The sequence below is a fragment of the Apostichopus japonicus genome, chromosome 6 (assembly GCF_037975245.1).
Source record: "Apostichopus japonicus isolate 1M-3 chromosome 6, ASM3797524v1, whole genome shotgun sequence".
NCBI lineage: Eukaryota > Metazoa > Echinodermata > Holothuroidea > Aspidochirotida > Stichopodidae > Apostichopus > Apostichopus japonicus.
In genome coordinates this window covers 18,649,084-18,668,914 of record NC_092566.1, presented here as the reverse complement: position 1 = coordinate 18,668,914, position 19,831 = coordinate 18,649,084, and the positions used below count along the sequence as shown (strand labels likewise).

Genomic DNA, 19,831 nt, shown 5'->3' with positions numbered 1-19,831 from the left:
GACATACATGTACTGTATATATATAGTATGTGTCTATTGTACTAGCACTATAGTAACAATACACATCAGCAACTACCGTAGTTGGCAACGTAAAAGTTATCCTCCAGTAATTGGTTTTTTTGGGGGCATTCATGTATTTTAACACATTACATTGGCAGCTGTTTCTATATAGCTAATTATTGAGACAATGATGACTGATAGTGCATTAATAAGTAAGGCATTGATTCCTACTGACGTGCCTGAATTCCAATACCGTATGAGATTGCAAGTACTCTAGTATTGTAGTTCAAGGAACTGCATGCATTACATGAATTACAGGGCACTAAACTGAGTGTAGATCTCTAGTACTCTATTTCAGAGTACTAACTAAACTGAGTGTAGATCTCTAGTACTCTATTTCAGAGGATGCCCTGAATTACAGGGCACTAAACTGATTGTAGATCTCTAGTACTCTATTTCAGATTATAGCCAATACATGAATTACAGGGCACTAAACTGAGTGTAGATCTCTAGTACTCCATTTCAGATTATAGCACATTACATGAATTACAGGGCACTAAACTAAGTGTAGATCTCTAGTACTCTATTTCAGAGGATAGCTCATTACATGAATTACAGGGCACTTAACTGAGTGTAGATCTCTAGTACTCTATTTCAGAGGATAGCTCATTACATGAATTACAGGGCACTTAACTGAGTGTAGATCTCTAGTACTCTATTTCAGAGGATAGCTCATTACATGAATTACAGGGCACTTAACTGAGTGTAGATCTCTAGTACTCTATTTCAGAGGATAGCTCATTACATGAATTACAGGGCACTAAACTGAGTGTAGATCTCTAGTACTCTATTTCAGAGGATAGCTCATTACATGAATTACAGGGCACTTAACTGAGTGTAGATCTCTAGTACTCTATTTCAGAGGATAGCTCATTACATGAATTACAGGGCACTAAACTGAGTGTAGATCTCTAGTACTCTATTTCAGAGGATAGCTCATTACATGAATTACAGGGCACTTAACTGAGTGTAGATCTCTAGTACTCTATTTCAGAGGATAGCTCATTACATGAATTACAGGGCACTAAACTGAGTGTAGATCTCTAGTACTCTATTTCAGAGGATAGCACATTACCTGACATCTCAGGTATCATCACTGCAGTTCATTGAAACCACAATTTACTTTTAATTGAAGAATGGCTATCCAAACCTTAGAACAGTGAAAACAATTCTAACAACCATTTCTTTCTCTTGAAGCTGCATGTTTATTGGAAGACTCGAGTTAATAAATGGTTCACTTTCTTACGAGAAGTACGTAGAGCTGTATCCAGTCCAATATAGAGCTTATCCAGTCCAATACAGAGCTGTACCCAGTCCAATATAGAGCTGTATCCAGTCTAATAAGGAGCTTATCCAGTCCAATATGGAGCTTATCCAGTCCAATAGAGAGCTGTATCCAGTCCAATGTAAAGCTGTATCCAGTCCAATAGAGAGCAATACCCAGTCCAATATTGAGCTGTATCCAGTCCAATATAGAGCTTATCCAGTCCAATGTAGAGCTGTATCCAGTCCAATATAGAGTTGCACAATGTCCAATATAGAGTTGCACCCAGTCCAATATAGAGCTGTATCCAGTCCAATATAGATTGTACCCAGACCAGTACAGAGCTGTATCCAGTCTAATATAAAGCTGTATCCAGTCCAATATAAAGCTGTATCCAGTCCAATACAGAGCTGTATCCAGTCCAATATAGATTGTACCCAGTCCAGTACAGAGCTGTATCCAGTCTAATATAAAGCTGTATCCATATTCTCAGGAGTGTAGGTATAGACTATTTAACAGTGTTTGGTGTAGTATTAACTGTCATTATCACCTAGGGTTACTTCCATGCTTCTACACATTTTAAGTCCATAGATAGCCTGAACTGTGCAAGTGGATTGTAAAATCAGTTCCAAGAGGTGGTAAAGTCTATAAGTATGAGGATTTGGGATCCAGATCTATGCAGAGATGGCTTGCTCTATCCATGGCGCTATAATCCCAGGTTTATAGCTCCATGCTCTATCCAAACTCTAATCCTGTACAGTAGCTCTTTTAAGCTGAGCAACAGAATCAAATAGAGTAGAGCAAACATCCCTTAGAACTATTAAACATATTTCTTTACTTTAAAAGTGTACTATGTTTGTGTGGAGATGGTTAAGGTCATCAGTATTGATCCCAAATACTAAGCCTGCTAAACCTGCTCAAAAGTTTTTGCTTTCCAGAAGGTTTCTAATTTTCCAAAGTGTACACCAAGTATTTTGTGAGGATCCACTCCTTCCCCACGCCTTAGGTTCACCTTTACAATTTCTTAGTCAACAGCACAGATAGGAAGCCCTACATCACACTTCCCAGCAAATATTTACTAGCCTAAACATTCTACATTATAATACTAATTTGCCAACTTCTAAGGCCCTGTTTACATGGAAGTAAACTGGGATCAGACTCCTCAATTTGTACCCTGCGATAGTCTAGGATGGACAGATGATCAGACCCTGTGCTCCGTGTTAAATTAGTAATGTGAACGCAGCTCGGGATTGAACCGAACTCAGTGGTGAACTTCCATTGTTGTTTGTTACGCATGTAATTTAACACAATGGTATAAGTGGTGCTCAGTGGTGCACATCACATGACTTATGGTTTCGCAACTTTTCTTCTAGTAAAGAAACCAACTTCCCATTCAGTGATTGGGAGCACAGGGTCTTATAATAACGATCGGGGTCTATAAATGCTAACGATCAGGGTCTTATCTTAACGAACAGGGGTCTTATCTTAACGAACGGGGATCTTATGTTAAGGATCGGGGTCTTATGTTAACGATCGGTCTTACATTAACGATCGGGCATCTTACATTAACGATCGGCATCTTACGTTAACGATCAGGGGTCTTACATTAACGATCGGGCATCTTACGTTAACGATCGGGGTCTTACGTTAATGATCGGGGGTCTTATGTTAACGATCAGGGGTCTTATGTGAACGATCCGGGTCTTATGTTAACGATCGGGGGTTTTATGTTAACGATTGGGGTCTTATGTTAACGATCGAGTCTTATGTAAACGATCGGGGGTTTTATGTTAACGATCGGGGGGTTAAAAATCAATTTAATGCTAAACAATGAACACAGGGTCTGATTGATAATGTTAATGAAATGTTATCTTACTCCTGTCTATGCTACACACACAGCTCTGTATACCAAGAAAATGGATCCACCATGATGTAAATTGTTCTAATTACTTACTGGCCCTTCCTATTTAGGGAGAGAAACCTCCAGACCAGTCTATATTTGTTGCATGCAAAAGGTATATATGAGATGTAATTTTTTCTCTTGTGAGTCAGTATAGTGGTTTACAGTAGGTTAAAGTAAGTAGCCAGGCAGTACCTTATACTTTGCAGCAGTTTTGCAGTACTTAGTTAACAGTAGAACAGCAAGCAAACCCTCCAATAAACCCTGAAGTCACCACTTTAATATTGTCGACCTCTCTTCCATCTTTGCTGTTAATGTACTGTGTTGTACAATATGGTAAAGTAGTATTGCAACAAAGCACAGTGATAGAAGTATTTCTAGCCATTGCAGATTAAATGTGTCATATTAAGAAATTTGTTGAAATTTGAGCATGGGTGACCATTATCTGACTTTCTGGCATATTCGGGATCCATAGTGATAATACAACAATGTACATCATACTACAGTGTTACAGTACTGTATCACATACTCTGATCCATAGTGATAATACAACACTGTACATCATACTACAGTGTAACAGTACTGTATCATACTACAGTGTTACAGTACTGTATCACATACTCTGATCCATGGTGATAATACAACACTGTACATCATACTACAGTGTTACAGTACTGTATCACATACTCTGATCCATAGTGATAATACAACACTGTACATCATACTACAGTGTTACAGTACTGTATCACATACTCTGATCCTAGTGATAATACAACACTGTACATCATACTACAGTGTTACAGTACTGTATCACATAGTCTGATCCATAGTGATAATACAACACTGTACATCATACTACAGTGTTACAGTACTGTATCACACACTCTGATCCATGGTGATAATACAACACTGTACATCATACTAAAGTGTTACAGTACTGTATCACATAATCTGATCCATAGTGATAATACAACACTGTACATCATACTACAGTGTTACAGTACTGTATCACATAATCTGATCCATAGTGATAATACAACACTGTACATCATACTACAGTATTACAGTACTGTATCACATACTCTGATCCATAGTGATAATACAACACTGTACATCATACTACAGTGTTACAGTACTGTACCACATACTCTGATCCATAGTGATAATACAACACTGTACATCATACTACAGTGTTACAGTACTGTATCACATACTCTGATCCATAGTGATAATACAACACTGTACATCATACTACAGTGTTACAGTACTGTATCACATAGTCTGAACCTAGTGATAATACAACACTGTACATCATACTACAGTATTACAGTACTGTATCACATACTCTGATCCATAGTGATAATACAACACTGTACATCATACTACAGTGTTACAGTACTGTATCACATAATCTGATCCATAGTGATAATACAACACTGCACATCATACTACAGTGTAACAGTACTGTATCACATACTCTGATCCATAGTGATAATACAAAACTGTACATCATACTACAGTGTTACAGTACTGTATCACATACTCTGATCCATAGTGATCATACAACACTGCACATCATACTACAGTATTACAGTACTGTATCACATACTCTGATCCATAGTGATAATACAACACTGTACATCATACTACAGTGTTACAGTACTGTATCACATAGTCTGAACCTAGTGATAATACAACACTGTACATCATACTACAGTGTTACAGTACTGTATCACATAGTCTGATCCATAGTGATAATACAACACTGTACATCATACTACAGTGTTACAGTACTGTATCACACACTCTGATCCATAGTGATAATACAACACTGTACATCATACTACAGTGTTACAGTACTGTATCACATACTCTGATCCATAGTGATAATACAACACTGTACATCATACTACAGTGTTACAGTACTGTATCACACACTCTGATCCATAGTGATAATACAACACTGTACATCATACTACAGTGTTACAGTACTGTACCACATACTCTGATCCATAGTGATAATACAACACTGTACATCATACTACAGTGTTACAGTACTGTATCACATACTCTGATCCATAGTGATAATACAACACTGTACATCATACTACAGTGTTACAGTACTGTATCACATAGTCTGAACCTAGTGATAATACAACACTGTACATCATACTACAGTATTACAGTACTGTATCACATACTCTGATCCATAGTGATAATACAACACTGTACATCATACTACAGTGTTACAGTACTGTATCACATAATCTGATCCATAGTGATAATACAACACTGCACATCATACTACAGTGTAACAGTACTGTATCACATACTCTGATCCATAGTGATAATACAACACTGTACATCATACTACAGTGTTACAGTACTGTATCACATACTCTGATCCATAGTGATCATACAACACTGCACATCATACTACAGTATTACAGTACTGTATCACATACTCTGATCCATAGTGATAATACAACACTGTACATCATACTACAGTGTTACAGTACTGTATCACATAGTCTGAACCTAGTGATAATACAACACTGTACATCATACTACAGTGTTACAGTACTGTATCACATAGTCTGATCCATAGTGATAATACAACACTGTACATCATACTACAGTGTTACAGTACTGTATCACACACTCTGATCCATAGTGATAATACAACACTGTACATCATACTACAGTGTTACAGTACTGTATCACATACTCTGATCCATAGTGATAATACAACACTGTACATCATACTACAGTGTTACAGTACTGTATCACACACTCTGATCCATAGTGATAATACAACACTGTACATCATAATACAGTGTTACAGTACTGTATCACATACTCTGATCCATAGTGATAATACAACACTTTACATCATACTACAGATTTTCAAGTTGAGCTTTAATCAAAGCCACTAAATGTTGTTTATGATAGCTCACACAATATAACTCCAATGTAACATTTCTCTGGTAAAATTAATTTGTTTTCCTACCATCATAGGCTTATACTGTTACTGATGACAGGCATGTATTAAAAATAGGTCACCTCAGTTCTACACTACTAGCATTAAGACATGCACTTCGTTATATACCATTACTTGCTTGAAGCCAGGGCAAACATCTTAAAAGCAGGGATTGTTGAAATAATTTGATTCTACTGTAAAACAGAAATCAATGAGGTAATCCTTGTGAGAAATCAATCATCACATGAACATTAAGTTTTGAAACTACAATTACTCGGAGAGGAAACAAATGTTTACACATAGTCAAATTTATCCATACCACCAAAGTTCACAAATTTCATCAGCCTCAATCTGCATTTAGGAACAAGCTAGAAAATATCATTAGCTATATATGCAGGGAGTTCCACAACAACTCCCTGATATATGCTAGTGTTCTGCCTGATTCACATTGTGATAGTTCTGGCAATAACCCTGAGGCATTTATTGGTTGTACAGGCTTATGGACACAAACACCCTAATAGCAGCAATGCATATATTGCTCTCATATATGCAATACTCACAGCAGTGATAAATATTCAATTAACTTGCATGGTATTGTATCCTTGACATTAAGTTTGATCCTAGTCTTATTTTTAACCTATATACACTCTATCCTCTGTAATGCACACCAAACTTAGTTCAAAAATAGTCATTGTCTCAGTTAATGCACCATGAACAGATTTTTTTGTGATCAATACTCATCTAAGTTCACATAGGAAAGCATTGTTGAGGTTTTGTTGAAAACTATGCCATGCAAGCAGGCATTGTGTTTTCCCAATGGTTTCATGTAACTGTACAGTATAGAGGCACAGAGTCTAGAACTGTGGAACCTGCTGGTTAACAAATAAAATCAATTCTTTATCATGTATGCTGTGTAACCTACACTGACATTGCTGAAGGAAGCATCCATGGAGACATTATAGCTGGCATGTCTGATTGGAGACTACATATCTGGCAGTCTAATATGACACTACACAGTACTTCAACTTAAATCACACAGTTACTGCAAAATTAGAATAAAGATCAACAAATATTCTGTATCTTTGGCATAAGGGCTGCCAGCTTTGACACTAGTATCAAGTTGAATCCTGTTGCAGTCATAACAGCTACCAAGAGGTTTATCCTGCTGGACATTAACCTTCGTAGCAGGATAGTGGAGAAGTTTAAGCAACGGAATAATCACATAATATTTCTACTTGTTCGGGTCAGTTATTAATAAATAGCTAATACTACCGTAGTGATTTTTAGCTCCCCCTGTTTTTAATCTTGGAAGTACTTATTCTTACACCTGGGATCACTGGCAGATTTTACGAATTGCGATAAATTATACTCTATTCATGAACTTGATTTCTTGACTGTTGATTGGTTCTGATACATACTGCCAAGATTAAAATTAGCTAAAAATCACTACGGTAGTATTAGCTATTTATTAATAACTGACTCGAACAAGTAGAAATATTATGTGATTATTCGTTGCCTAAACTTCTCCACTATTAATAGTAATAAATTACTTCCAAATTTATTCAATTCCTTTCTAAGAAGTGCAAAATGGTTATTATCCCCGACAATGATATATTAGGAAGGAATATATGAGATACGTTTTTACCACTGTGTTCGAGAACTTTGATTGTGCAACTGTTGTTATTGTTGTAAATTATGTTAGAATGACCACAAAGTGCTGCATACAATAAGGGCTGCACATATGTTGTTGGACTGCAGGTATCGAGTTTGCTTTTGTGGAACTGACACAATTAGTCAAACTTGCATCCTTTGTGCTAGGAAGTAAAAGAGTAAAACTCTGGATTGTGCTGCAGACTGATTAATGCATCTCAAAATATTTTCCACGTCATCTTCTTCCTTTTCTGGAACTATATTAGGAAATTAGTGTAAACAAGCTTGCCAACAATTCCTACACCTTCTCTATGCATGTTCCTTTAACACAAACTAGTTTACTAATGTTGAAGAGTTCATCCACAACCCTACTATTACAATTGGGGAAACCCTAGTTACTCAATCAAATACAGTATGCTTGGAATCATTCACAGGACAATGTTGACATCACATAATTGAATCTTGATCCTGTGTGTGTTCACATGGACAGTTTGATTAGCTGGATTGAGAGTTCCTACTTCAATGTGAAGCTTGTCTTCTATGATTCATGGCTGACTGGAAAAGATACATAACTTAATTATCCTGTTAATTGATTTGATTAAGCTGAAATAGTAAATTGTTAATAGCCTCAGCTCATACTCTCACTGCAGCAAGCTCTTTCGTTTGTACAGAGGATCAACAGCGTTTATTGTTTGCAAGTTAGATGTTTCATCCAGAGAAAACTAAGTGAAGTGAAGTCGATTTGTGTGGACAGGTTTTCATGGTAAAATCACAGAGATGAGGCATGGTGCTTGAAACCACAGGCAAGCTGTATTAGGGCCCAGGCATGAGTCCAGAGATGAGGCATGGTGCTTGAAACCACATGGAAGCTGTATAAGGGCCAGGCATGAGTCCAGAGATGAGGCATGGTGCTTGAAACCACAGGCAAGCTGTATTAGGGCCCAGGCATGATTCCAGAGATGAGGCATAGTGTGTGAAACCACAGGCAAGCTGTATTAGGGGCCAGGCATGAGTCCAGAGATGAGGCATGGTGCTTGAAACCACAGGCAAGCTGTATTAGGGGCCAGGCATGAGTCCAGAGATGCGGCATGGTGCTTGAAACCAGAGGCAAGCTGTACTATGGGCCAGGCATGAGTCCAGAGATGAAGCATGGTCCTTGAAACCACAGGCAAGCTGTATTAGGGGCCAGGCATGAGTCCAGAGATGAGGCATGGTGCTTGAAACCACAGGCAAGCTGTATTAGGGGCCAGGCATGAGTCCAGAGATGAAGCATGGTGCTTGAAACCACATGGAAGCTGTATTAGGGGCCAGGCATGATTCCAGAGATGAGGCATAGTGTGTGAAACCACAGGCAAGCTGTATTAGGGGCCAGGCATGAGTCCAGAGATGAGGCATGGTGCTTGAAACCACAGGCAAGCTGTATTAGGGGCCAGGCATGAGTCCAGAGATGCGGCATGGTGCTTGAAACCAGAGGCAAGCTGTACTATGGGCCAGGCATGAGTCCAGAGATGAAGCATGGTCCTTGAAACCACAGGCAAGCTGTATTAGGGGCCAGGCATGAGTCCAGAGATGAGGCATGGTGCTTGAAACCACAGGCAAGCTGTATTAGGGGCCAGGCATGAGTCCAGAGATGAAGCATGGTGCTTGAAACCACATGGAAGCTGTATTAGGGGCCAGGCATGAGTCCAGAGATGAGGCATGGTGCTTGAAACCACAGGCAAGCTGTATTAGGGACCAGGCATGAGTACAGAGATGAGGCATGGTGCTTGAAACTACAGGCAAGCTGCCTTAGGGGCCAGGCATGAGTCCAGAGATGAGGCATGGTGCTTGAAACCACAGGGTCAAAGTTTTTTGCTGCACTTATTCCTCTTATTTTTCTCTGAACTTGTATTCCTATTGCAAGGAGTGTCCATTGTTAGTCAAATCACTTCTTCTTCAATTCAACTGCTTAACCAATCAGTCCACTGCTTCCTGAAGTTTTATGAAATTACTAACAGTTCATAAGTTCTGATTTCTGTATTGGATGTTTGTACATAAAAAGTTACACTATTTAATTCAGTTAACCTGATTTTGTGTTTAAACAGCAGGCGTTTCATTGGGAATGTATTGCTCAACAGTACTACACTTTTTGTTAGTGTTAGCTACATGGCAACAGCATACAGTATTTTCAGTTCCAATTATATTGTTTATCGTGACACACAAGTCCACTGAATCCAGTTTATATACTGTACAACAAATTGTTACCAAATAAACAATTTGCATTCAATCTTTTTCCAAACAGCAAATAAGGTATTTGGTCATGTAAGGTGAAAAGATGCTTATTTTGTAAAAAAATGGTGCTTCAGAAAGCCATATTTTATTGTTTCAGAGGAAATATTTTAGAAGTGTTAGCATTTGATTGGGTACAATATATTCTGCTATAGATATTATTAAATTACTCAAACAGCAAATGATTAGTTATCTCACTAAATTTTTCACTTACAACAAACATTGTAACAATTCTTCTTCATATTATCTGAAGTGAAGAACCATGATGCACACAGAGGATTGGCTGAGTAGTTGTCACAATATCAATATCATCGCAGATATATACAGTATGTATCTTATCATCATTATCCTCTTTTACTTTGAATGAGTAACATACAGTTGGCCATATCATACAGATCTCCAGCAGTATTGTACAACATTAGACAGTTCTACCTGAGCTCCAAATCAAGGCCAGTTACCATGCATTTCTTTATCTTGAATGTTACATCCTCTTACTCTACCTCAAGTACAGTTTAAACCATGTCAGACTGATCTCATCTCAGATATTGATTTCTCAAACTCCATCGAGACCAGCATTGACATTTTTCAAATCAAAGTTTCCAGTTTATATTGATGAAAATGGTCAGCTGCTAAAAGATGGAGAAATTCATTGTTGTGTACAGGAGCCAAATGTTTAAGAAATTTTCATATTCGAACAGTAACACTTAAAACAGCTACAGAGTGTTTCAAGATAGTTCATAGTCCAATAAACAGGAAATATCTGATTGATGTATGTAGGGTTATAAACCACGATAAAGAACATAAATATAGAAATAAACATAAAAGTGGTCACAGTAATGTGAATAAAACAATGAATAAGATTAATGCCCATACTCAAGCGGAGTCCAGCCTAAAAAGATAAGTTTTCAAATGCTTCTTAAAAGTGTCAATACATGTGACATTTCTCAAGTGATGAGGAAGAGAATTTCAGAGTTTAGGACCTGCTGCACTGAACAAACAATCTCCATATGTGACTTTGTTAGTACGAGGAATGACTACAGAAAGATGATTTTGGGACCGTTATGCCCTAGCTGGAGTGTAGCGTTTCACCAAATCAGTCATATAACTCAGAGATTGATCATGAAGAATACGAAAAACGTACAGAATGAGCTTGTAATTTATCTGGCGATGAATCTGCAACCAATGCAGGTCTAGGAGTACTGGAGTGATGTGTTCCTAACGACGGGTTCTGGTGATAATTCTGGCAGCCGTATTCTGGACCCTCTGTAGGTTTTTGAATGAGGAGCATGATGTTCCATTCAGGAGAGCATTACAGTAGTCAAGATGGATGAATCCAATGTAACATTTTCCCAATATTATTATTACTGTATGTGTTTATTTTATGAGCACTATTCATTATAACATGTACTCTTCTTGTCTTTTGTTGCTACTTAAGCAGCTGATCACATGCTAGATCTAAGCAGTTCAGAAACTTTGACTGATGAGGTTATTTCTCATAAATTGCAATTTAGATTATTAACATAAAACTACAGGTAGTTTCTTACAAATTACAATAGATAATTAACATAAAACTACAAGCTAGACAGCTAAAAATAGTGTTTCACCATCTGCATCATATGAAAATTAATGTCATCATGCCTACAATATAAACTTAACACTGCACACCTCTAGAAACTTCATTCAGTTCAACAAATTGTGAATCTCAACAACTGCATCATGTGTTTGACAACAGATTTCTAGAATCTATATTCGAATGAACATCTTCATGTATTTGTTGCACATTTATTTCAATACATGTCAACAACTCATCCTAACCAGACTGTATTGCATGTAATCAACTGTCCTGAGATACACTTGGTATACAGTGTAACCAAGAAGTGTTTAATTACATTACACAGGTTCTTATTTGATTACTGTGATGATGAAGATGTTATACACACTGTACTTTGATCATGTGCAGTCCTAACCAGCAACCAGTTAACTATTACATGAGGTGTCATTACTTGCATGCTGTGGTCATTTTATATTTTTGGCTTTTCAGGTAACACAGTTTGTAAGTTTATACAAATTTAAATCCACTGAGAGAAAAATGAACGGTTGCAGCCAAACAGTTGCCTTAAAGAATAAAATAAAGCTAAATATTAAAGAGACACAAACTGGTTGTGCAATAAGATAAGAATGTACAAAGCATCATTAAGGACTTGTCAACACGTCCTGGTTTGTGCAAAACTGGTTGAAGATCAGCATACAGGACTACAGTACATGCTAAATATTGAGTTCCGGTAAGCTCAATTTTATATCATTTTGTCTCCTATTTAAGGTGTTTTAAAAGCTCACTAATAATCAACCAATGAGCTTGGCTTTTACTCTTTTCAAAGACTGGAAGGTATCCATGTGCTTCACCAAAAATTGCAGAGTTCAACTACTTACAGTAGGTCACCCTCAAAGTATATGCAAAACAACCAGAAAATTAAAATGTTGGTGGTTCCAATGCCCAAACATATTCATAGTGTGGTAAGCCCATATGTGTTAAATATTCATGGCCTTGTGCACACCAAAATGAAGAGGGATTATCTATTGACTAACACGACAACATGCAAAGGAAGGTACCAGGAATCAAAACTCATGTTAACAAATTCTATTTAGTGACATAGTATAAAAACAGACACATGCATGAATATTAATGAGGTCCAATTTTCTGATATAAGCATTAATCCATACACTTACACTGTATTATCCAAGTACATGTCTAAAGCTAAGTACTGTAGTTATACTATTTCAGAGATATCTGATTAAGAATATTACTGTATGTTCACTGATCAATATTCCTGATATGCACACAAAACACAGCATGGTTGATTGTATGAACGTAGTGTGACAAACCTTATATGCCAAGGATGAAAACCAAGGAACATTTGGTCTAAGATTGTATTTAAAAGCCATTTCTTGCAACTGATGAATATTAATGACATGTTAAACCATGCCCTTTTTATATATGAGATGGGAACCAAAACCAATCTAATCATCATGGGGAATCTACATACCATGTATGACATTGATTCATCTTGTGGTTGTGAGATATTGTGTTTGCAAGCCGTTTCCAACTATTTCCCATTAAGCCCACCCACTCATGAATATCAATGAGGTAAAACTTGTTGCAAAGGGCATGTACTTACTATGTACTTACATCACCATACAAGTATAAACTAAATGGGACATACTGTACGGTCGAAGAGATGCTGACAATTTAAGAATTTTATGTTAAGCAATGAACACTCATTAATATTCATAATGGGAACCAAAAATAATAGGTTACAACTACACATCTTGAGGCAGCTACCTACGACATTGATTCAACTTGTGGTTGTTGAGATACTGTGTTAACAAGCTTGCTGTCACATACACACAGATATATACACACACACAAACACGCACATACGCCAGCAAGATTGCAAAGGTTACAGAGCCTTCGGCATCGTAACCATAATGAAGATGCAAACAAGAAATAACACGAATGCTACACATTAAGGACAATCTGGATAAATCTTCAAGTTAAAATGGTTTCAAGTTGAACATGAATAGCAAGCAAATGCTTAGCACATTTGAATAGATACTACTGTATATATTTGCTTGATTGAGAAATGAAATTCACACTGTTAAATCAGATTACTATACTGTACTGTTTGATGTACAGTAACACTGTATTCATCCTAACCAAACTCAAGCAGCAACAGGTACAGATTACAGGCTATAGGACATTGAATTGTAGTCCTGACGGTACAAAGGATTGAAGTCAGTTTGTTTCATGTGTTAAATGCAACCATATTGGCCTTTGCCTAACAGTACGATTAGGAAGAAAGGCTGGCTGTGGAGAACGTTTTCATACCTGATAGGATATGTAAGAATGGTAGGCTAAGCTGTGATCTGACAATGGTCCTGGTCTTGAAGTTTCTCTTGGCTTGGGCAACTATTTATAACCATGTCACTGGCCTCTAGAGGCTATTTCATATCCTTCAGCTACCAGCACTTGAGTATGTACAGTATGTACAGTAACTCTCCTAGCAGCTAGTCATGCCTACTAGACAAATTCACATAACCAGTACATACATGTGCAAAAATATAGCTTACATACAGAAGGACTCAAACCTAAGAGAAACAAAGCAGTATCACAAGAAAAATCAAAGGAAGCTACAGTAATCAGGGCTTGAATCAGGGAAAAATCAGGGCTTGAATTAGGTGAAGACATTCTTGTCAGAGATAAACCTGAAACAAGAAAATTCAAATACACACTCTAGAATGTAACCTCTGCTAAGATGAAGGTTGACATTGCAAAGGAAGAGAAAGTGGGCCATGGTGACCGCTGAATCAGAGGTGTTAAAATGTGTACTGTATATGTACACATGTATATTTGTTACCAAGTTTTCATGTACAGTATATATACATGTACTGTATGTTAGTTAGATGGGAAACTGCATTAGACTGCTTAGATATAACCTCAAGCCATGTTCCACAGGAACAAATAACCAGCAACATACTGTACTATACTATTATGTGCCGAATGTATGAGAATTACCCTGCAAGTCAGTTTGAGATGCATGCACAGGGGAGAACTGATACAGTACAGGCCTTAGTACAATATGTTTTACTGACAATACAGTAGGTGTTAGTTTTAAAAGTTTGCCTCATAGAGTTTCAGGACTTTCATCATGAATTCTTTGACTCAGAATAAACTTTTAAAACGTTATTTTATCTCTGACTGTATGAGAATGCCTGGATGTTCAACACTTCTTTCATCTGTCTGATCAATTTGGTGGTTTATTTTTGAGCCAATTGCAGAGCTTAAAGGAAGGGTTCATCTAGTTATAGATACAAACTGTACACCACTTACTCCTCTGGCTGTACATATAGTAAATATTCTGCAAACTGCTGCATGGATCATAAATTTGCTTGTATCTCTCTCAGGGATGATTTTAAGCAGATCTTGTTTAATATTAAAACTGAATTTCACAATCAAAGAAAGAGAAAGAACTGCTAGTCTTTACAGCCTTTCTAGTTTTCAGGAAGTTCATCTTCAAATATGATAAATTTCTTGAATGCTCCTTTAATGATAACTTGATGATGACTTGGCTCATCAGAGCAGGCCAAATGTTAAGACTAATCCATTGCTATTGAAATTCAACTAAATTTATCAAATCATGGTCTTTTAAATTCATGTAAACAGGACACGTTTGTATTACATTATATTCCTTTTGTCCTTGAGAAATTTGTAATGCACTGTTTAACATGTTATTTGAGGCCATTAAAGCTAACATTCCCATTGAGTTTTGCACTGTAACCGAGGAACTGACCTAATGGTCTGTGTGCTGGAGTACAAAATTGATAAATCCGAATGTTTAAGAGGAGATTTCTCAAAAGTTTCAATTGGTATAGAAACCTAACCTGTATGGTAGAGGTACTGTACTTTGAAACAGTGTATACTATATCAAAGTAAATTTTGTGCCAAAAGTGACCCATTAAAATTACACCCATCCAGTCGTGTTCACAAACTTAGACTAACATTAATAGATCTTTAAGCCTGTCCATAGCTAGAATGTATCTACTTACGTTTTACTCTTAGGATGTTTTTTGAATTTTACATCTGCTAACTCCTTCACAGACTTCTGGGATTGAGGTTCAGCTGAGATACCCACGGCTCGCTTGTTTCTTGGTCCTTTTCCAATATTGACCAGGGAATTTGATGTGTGAAGCACCGATTGGAACTTATCCAACTTAGTTCTCAATTCTCCCAATTGGTCATCCCTAGCTTTCAATATCCGCTCCAACTCCACAATTCGTTCTTCTCTCTGACGTAAAAGTTTCTGAAGATCTGAGATGCTCCCCATTGTAAGACCATGGAGAAACCCTTAAACAGAACAGAATATGGTACAGGCCAAAGCCTGCTATCTCTGATTCAGTTCCAGGACAAACTTGAAGGGTTTGCACTACTTTTGGACTTGCAAATTAGGATATTACTGTGTCACCTAAAGAACAGAAGAAAATAATTTAATGTAATATGCAACTGGAATATATGCAGTACCTCATGAAAGAAAAAATCCCAAACAGACCAAGCAATCTACCTAAGTATGGTGGCTTCCAAATACAGGTAATAGAGGAAGTGGTATCAGTATCTCATTTTATTACAAATATGTTGTAAGCCACCTGGAATGTACATAAGTATGTATTCTACAATAGTACCTGGCATGTACATAAGTATGTATTCTACAACAGTACCTGGCTTGTAAGTTTGTATTCTACAACAGTACCTGGCTTGTAAGTTTGTATTCTACAACAGTACCTGGCTTGTAAGTTTGTATTCTACAACAGTACCTGGCTTGTAAGTTTGTATTCTACAACAGTACCTGGCTTGTAAGTTTGTATTCTACAACAGTACCTGGCACGTATGTAAGTTCGCATTCTACCATAGTACCAGGCATGTTAGTATGTACTCTACAGCAGTACATGGCATGTATGTAAGTTTGTATTCTACAGCAGTACCTGGCATGTAAGTTTGTATTCTACAACAGTACCTGGCACGTATGTAAGTTCGCATTCTACCATAGTACCAGGCATGTATGTATGTAGTACTCTACAGCAGTACATGGCATGTATGTAAGTTTGTATTCTACAGCAGTACCTGGCATGTTAGTATGTATTCTACAACAGTACATGGCATGCATGTTAGTATGGATTCTATAACAGTACCTGGCATGTTTGTTAGTATCCTGGCATGTTTGTTAGTATGTATTCTACAACAGTACATGACATGTATGTAAGAATGGATTCTATAACAGTACATGGCATGTATGTAAGAATGGATTCTATAACAGTACATGGCATGCATGTTAGTATGGATTCTATAACAGTACCTGGCATGTTTGTTAGTATCCTGGCATGTTTGTTAGTATGTATTCTACAACAGTACATGATATGTATGTAAGAATGGATTCTATAACATTACCTGGCATGTATGTAAGAATGGATTCTATAACAGTACATGACATGTATGTAAGAATGGATTCTATAACAGTACATGGCATGTATGTAAGAATGGATTCTATAACATTACATGACATGTATGTAAGAATGGATTCTATAACAGTACATGGCATGTATGTAAGAATGGATTCTATAACAGTACCTGGCATGTTTGTTAGTATCCTGGCATGTTTGTTAGTATGTATTCTATAACAGTACATGACATGTATGTAAGTATGGATTCTATAACAGTACATGATATGTATGTAAGTATGGATTCTATAACATTACCTGGCATGTATGTAAGAATGGATTCTATAACAGTACATGACATGTATGTAAGAATGGATTCTATAACAGTACATGACATGTATGTAAGAATGGATTCTATAACAGTACCTGGCATGTATGTAAGAATGGATTCTATAACAGTACATGGCATGTATGTAAGAATGGATTCTATAACAGTACATGACATGTATGTAAGAATGGATTCTATAACAGTACATGACATGTATGTAAGAATGGATTCTATAACAGTACATGGCATGTATGTAAGAATGGATTCTATAACAGTACATGATATGTATGTAAGAATGGATTCTATAACAGTACCTGGCATGTTTGTTAGTATCCTGGCATGTTTGTTAGTATGTATTCTACAACAGTACATGATATGTATGTAAGAATGGATTTTATAACATTACCTGGCATGTATGTAAGAATGGATTCTATAACAGTACATGATATGTATGTAAGAATGGATTCTATAACAGTACCTGGCATGTTTGTTAGTATCCTGGCATGTTTGTTAGTATGTATTCTACAACAGTACATGATATGTATGTAAGAATGGATTCTATAACATTACCTGGCATGTATGTAAGAATGGATTCTATAACAGTACATGGCATGCATGTTAGTATGGATTCTATAACATTACCTGGCATGTATGTAAGAATGGATTCTATAACAGTACATGACATGTATGTAAGAATGGATTCTATAACAGTACATGATATGTATGTAAGTATGGATTCTATAACAGTACATGGCATGTATGTAAGAATGGATTCTATAACAGTACATGGCATGCATGTTAGTATGGATTCTATAACATTACCTGGCATGTATGTAAGAATGGATTCTATAACAGTACATGACATGTATGTAAGAATGGATTCTATAACATTACATGGCATGTATGTAAGAATGGATTCTATAACAGTACATGACATGTATGTAAGAATGGATTCTATAACAGTACATGGCATGTATGTAAGAATGGATTCTATAACAGTACATGACATGTATGTAAGAATGGATTCTATAACAGTACATGACATGTATGTAAGAATGGATTCTATAACAGTACATGATATGTATGTAAGAATGGATTCTATAACAGTACCTGGCATGTTTGTAAGAATGGATTCTATAACAGTACATGGCATGTATGTAAGAATGGATTCTATAATAGTACATGACATGTATGTAAGAATGGATTCTATAACAGTACATGACATGTATGTAAGAATGGATTCTATAACAGTACATGGCATGTATGTAAGAATGGATTCTATAACAGTACATGATATGTATGTAAGAATGGATTCTATAACAGTACCTGGCATGTTTGTTAGTATCCTGGCATGTTTGTTAGTATGTATTCTACAACAGTACATGACATGTATGTAAGAATGGATTCTATAACATTACATGGCATGTAAGTTTGTATTCTACAACAGTACCTGGCACATATGTAAGTTCGCATTCTACCATAGTACCAGGCATGTATGTATGTAGTACTCTACAGCAGTACATGGCATGTATGTAAGTTTGTATTCTACAGCAGTACCTGGCATGTTAGTATGTATTCTACAACAGTACATGGCATGCATGTTAGTATGGATTCTATAACAGTACCTGGCATGTTTGTTAGTATCCTGGCATGTTTGTTAGTATGTATTCTACAACAGTACATGACATGTATGTAAGAATGGATTCTATAACAGTACATGACATGTATGTAAGAATGGATTCTATAACAGTACATGATATGTATGTAAGAATGGATTCTATAACAGTACCTGGCATGTTTGTAAGAATGGATTCTATAACAGTACATGGCATGTATGTAAGAATGGATTCTATAATAGTACATGACATGTATGTAAGAATGGATTCTATAACAGTACATGACATGTATGTAAGAATGGATTCTATAACAGTACATGGCATGTATGTAAGAATGGATTCTATAACAGTACATGATATGTATGTAAGAATGGATTCTATAACAGTACCTGGCATGTTTGTTAGTATCCTGGCATGTTTGTTAGTATGTATTCTACAACAGTACATGACATGTATGTAAGAATGGATTCTATAACATTACATGGCATGTAAGTTTGTATTCTACAACAGTACCTGGCACATATGTAAGTTCGCATTCTACCATAGTACCAGGCATGTATGTATGTAGTACTCTACAGCAGTACATGGCATGTATGTAAGTTTGTATTCTACAGCAGTACCTGGCATGTTAGTATGTATTCTACAACAGTACATGGCATGCATGTTAGTATGGATTCTATAACAGTACCTGGCATGTTTGTTAGTATCCTGGCATGTTTGTTAGTATGTATTCTACAACAGTACATGACATGTATGTAAGAATGGATTCTATAACAGT

The 19,831-nt window shown here is 36.6% G+C and overlaps 1 protein-coding gene across 3 annotated transcripts in view; it reads right to left on the bottom strand.

Annotated features, from left to right (window-relative positions):
• Positions 1-19,831, bottom strand: part of LOC139969242 (cGMP-dependent protein kinase 1-like) — a 156,106-nt gene that overhangs the window by 133,454 nt on the left and 2,821 nt on the right. For all 3 annotated transcript variants that reach the window (XM_071974155.1, XM_071974153.1, XM_071974154.1), the window contains one exon: positions 15,727-16,142. In XM_071974155.1, coding sequence (XP_071830256.1) covers positions 15,727-16,004 — 278 coding nt within the window. In that variant the 5' untranslated portion in view covers positions 16,005-16,142. The remainder of the gene's footprint in view (positions 1-15,726; positions 16,143-19,831) is intronic.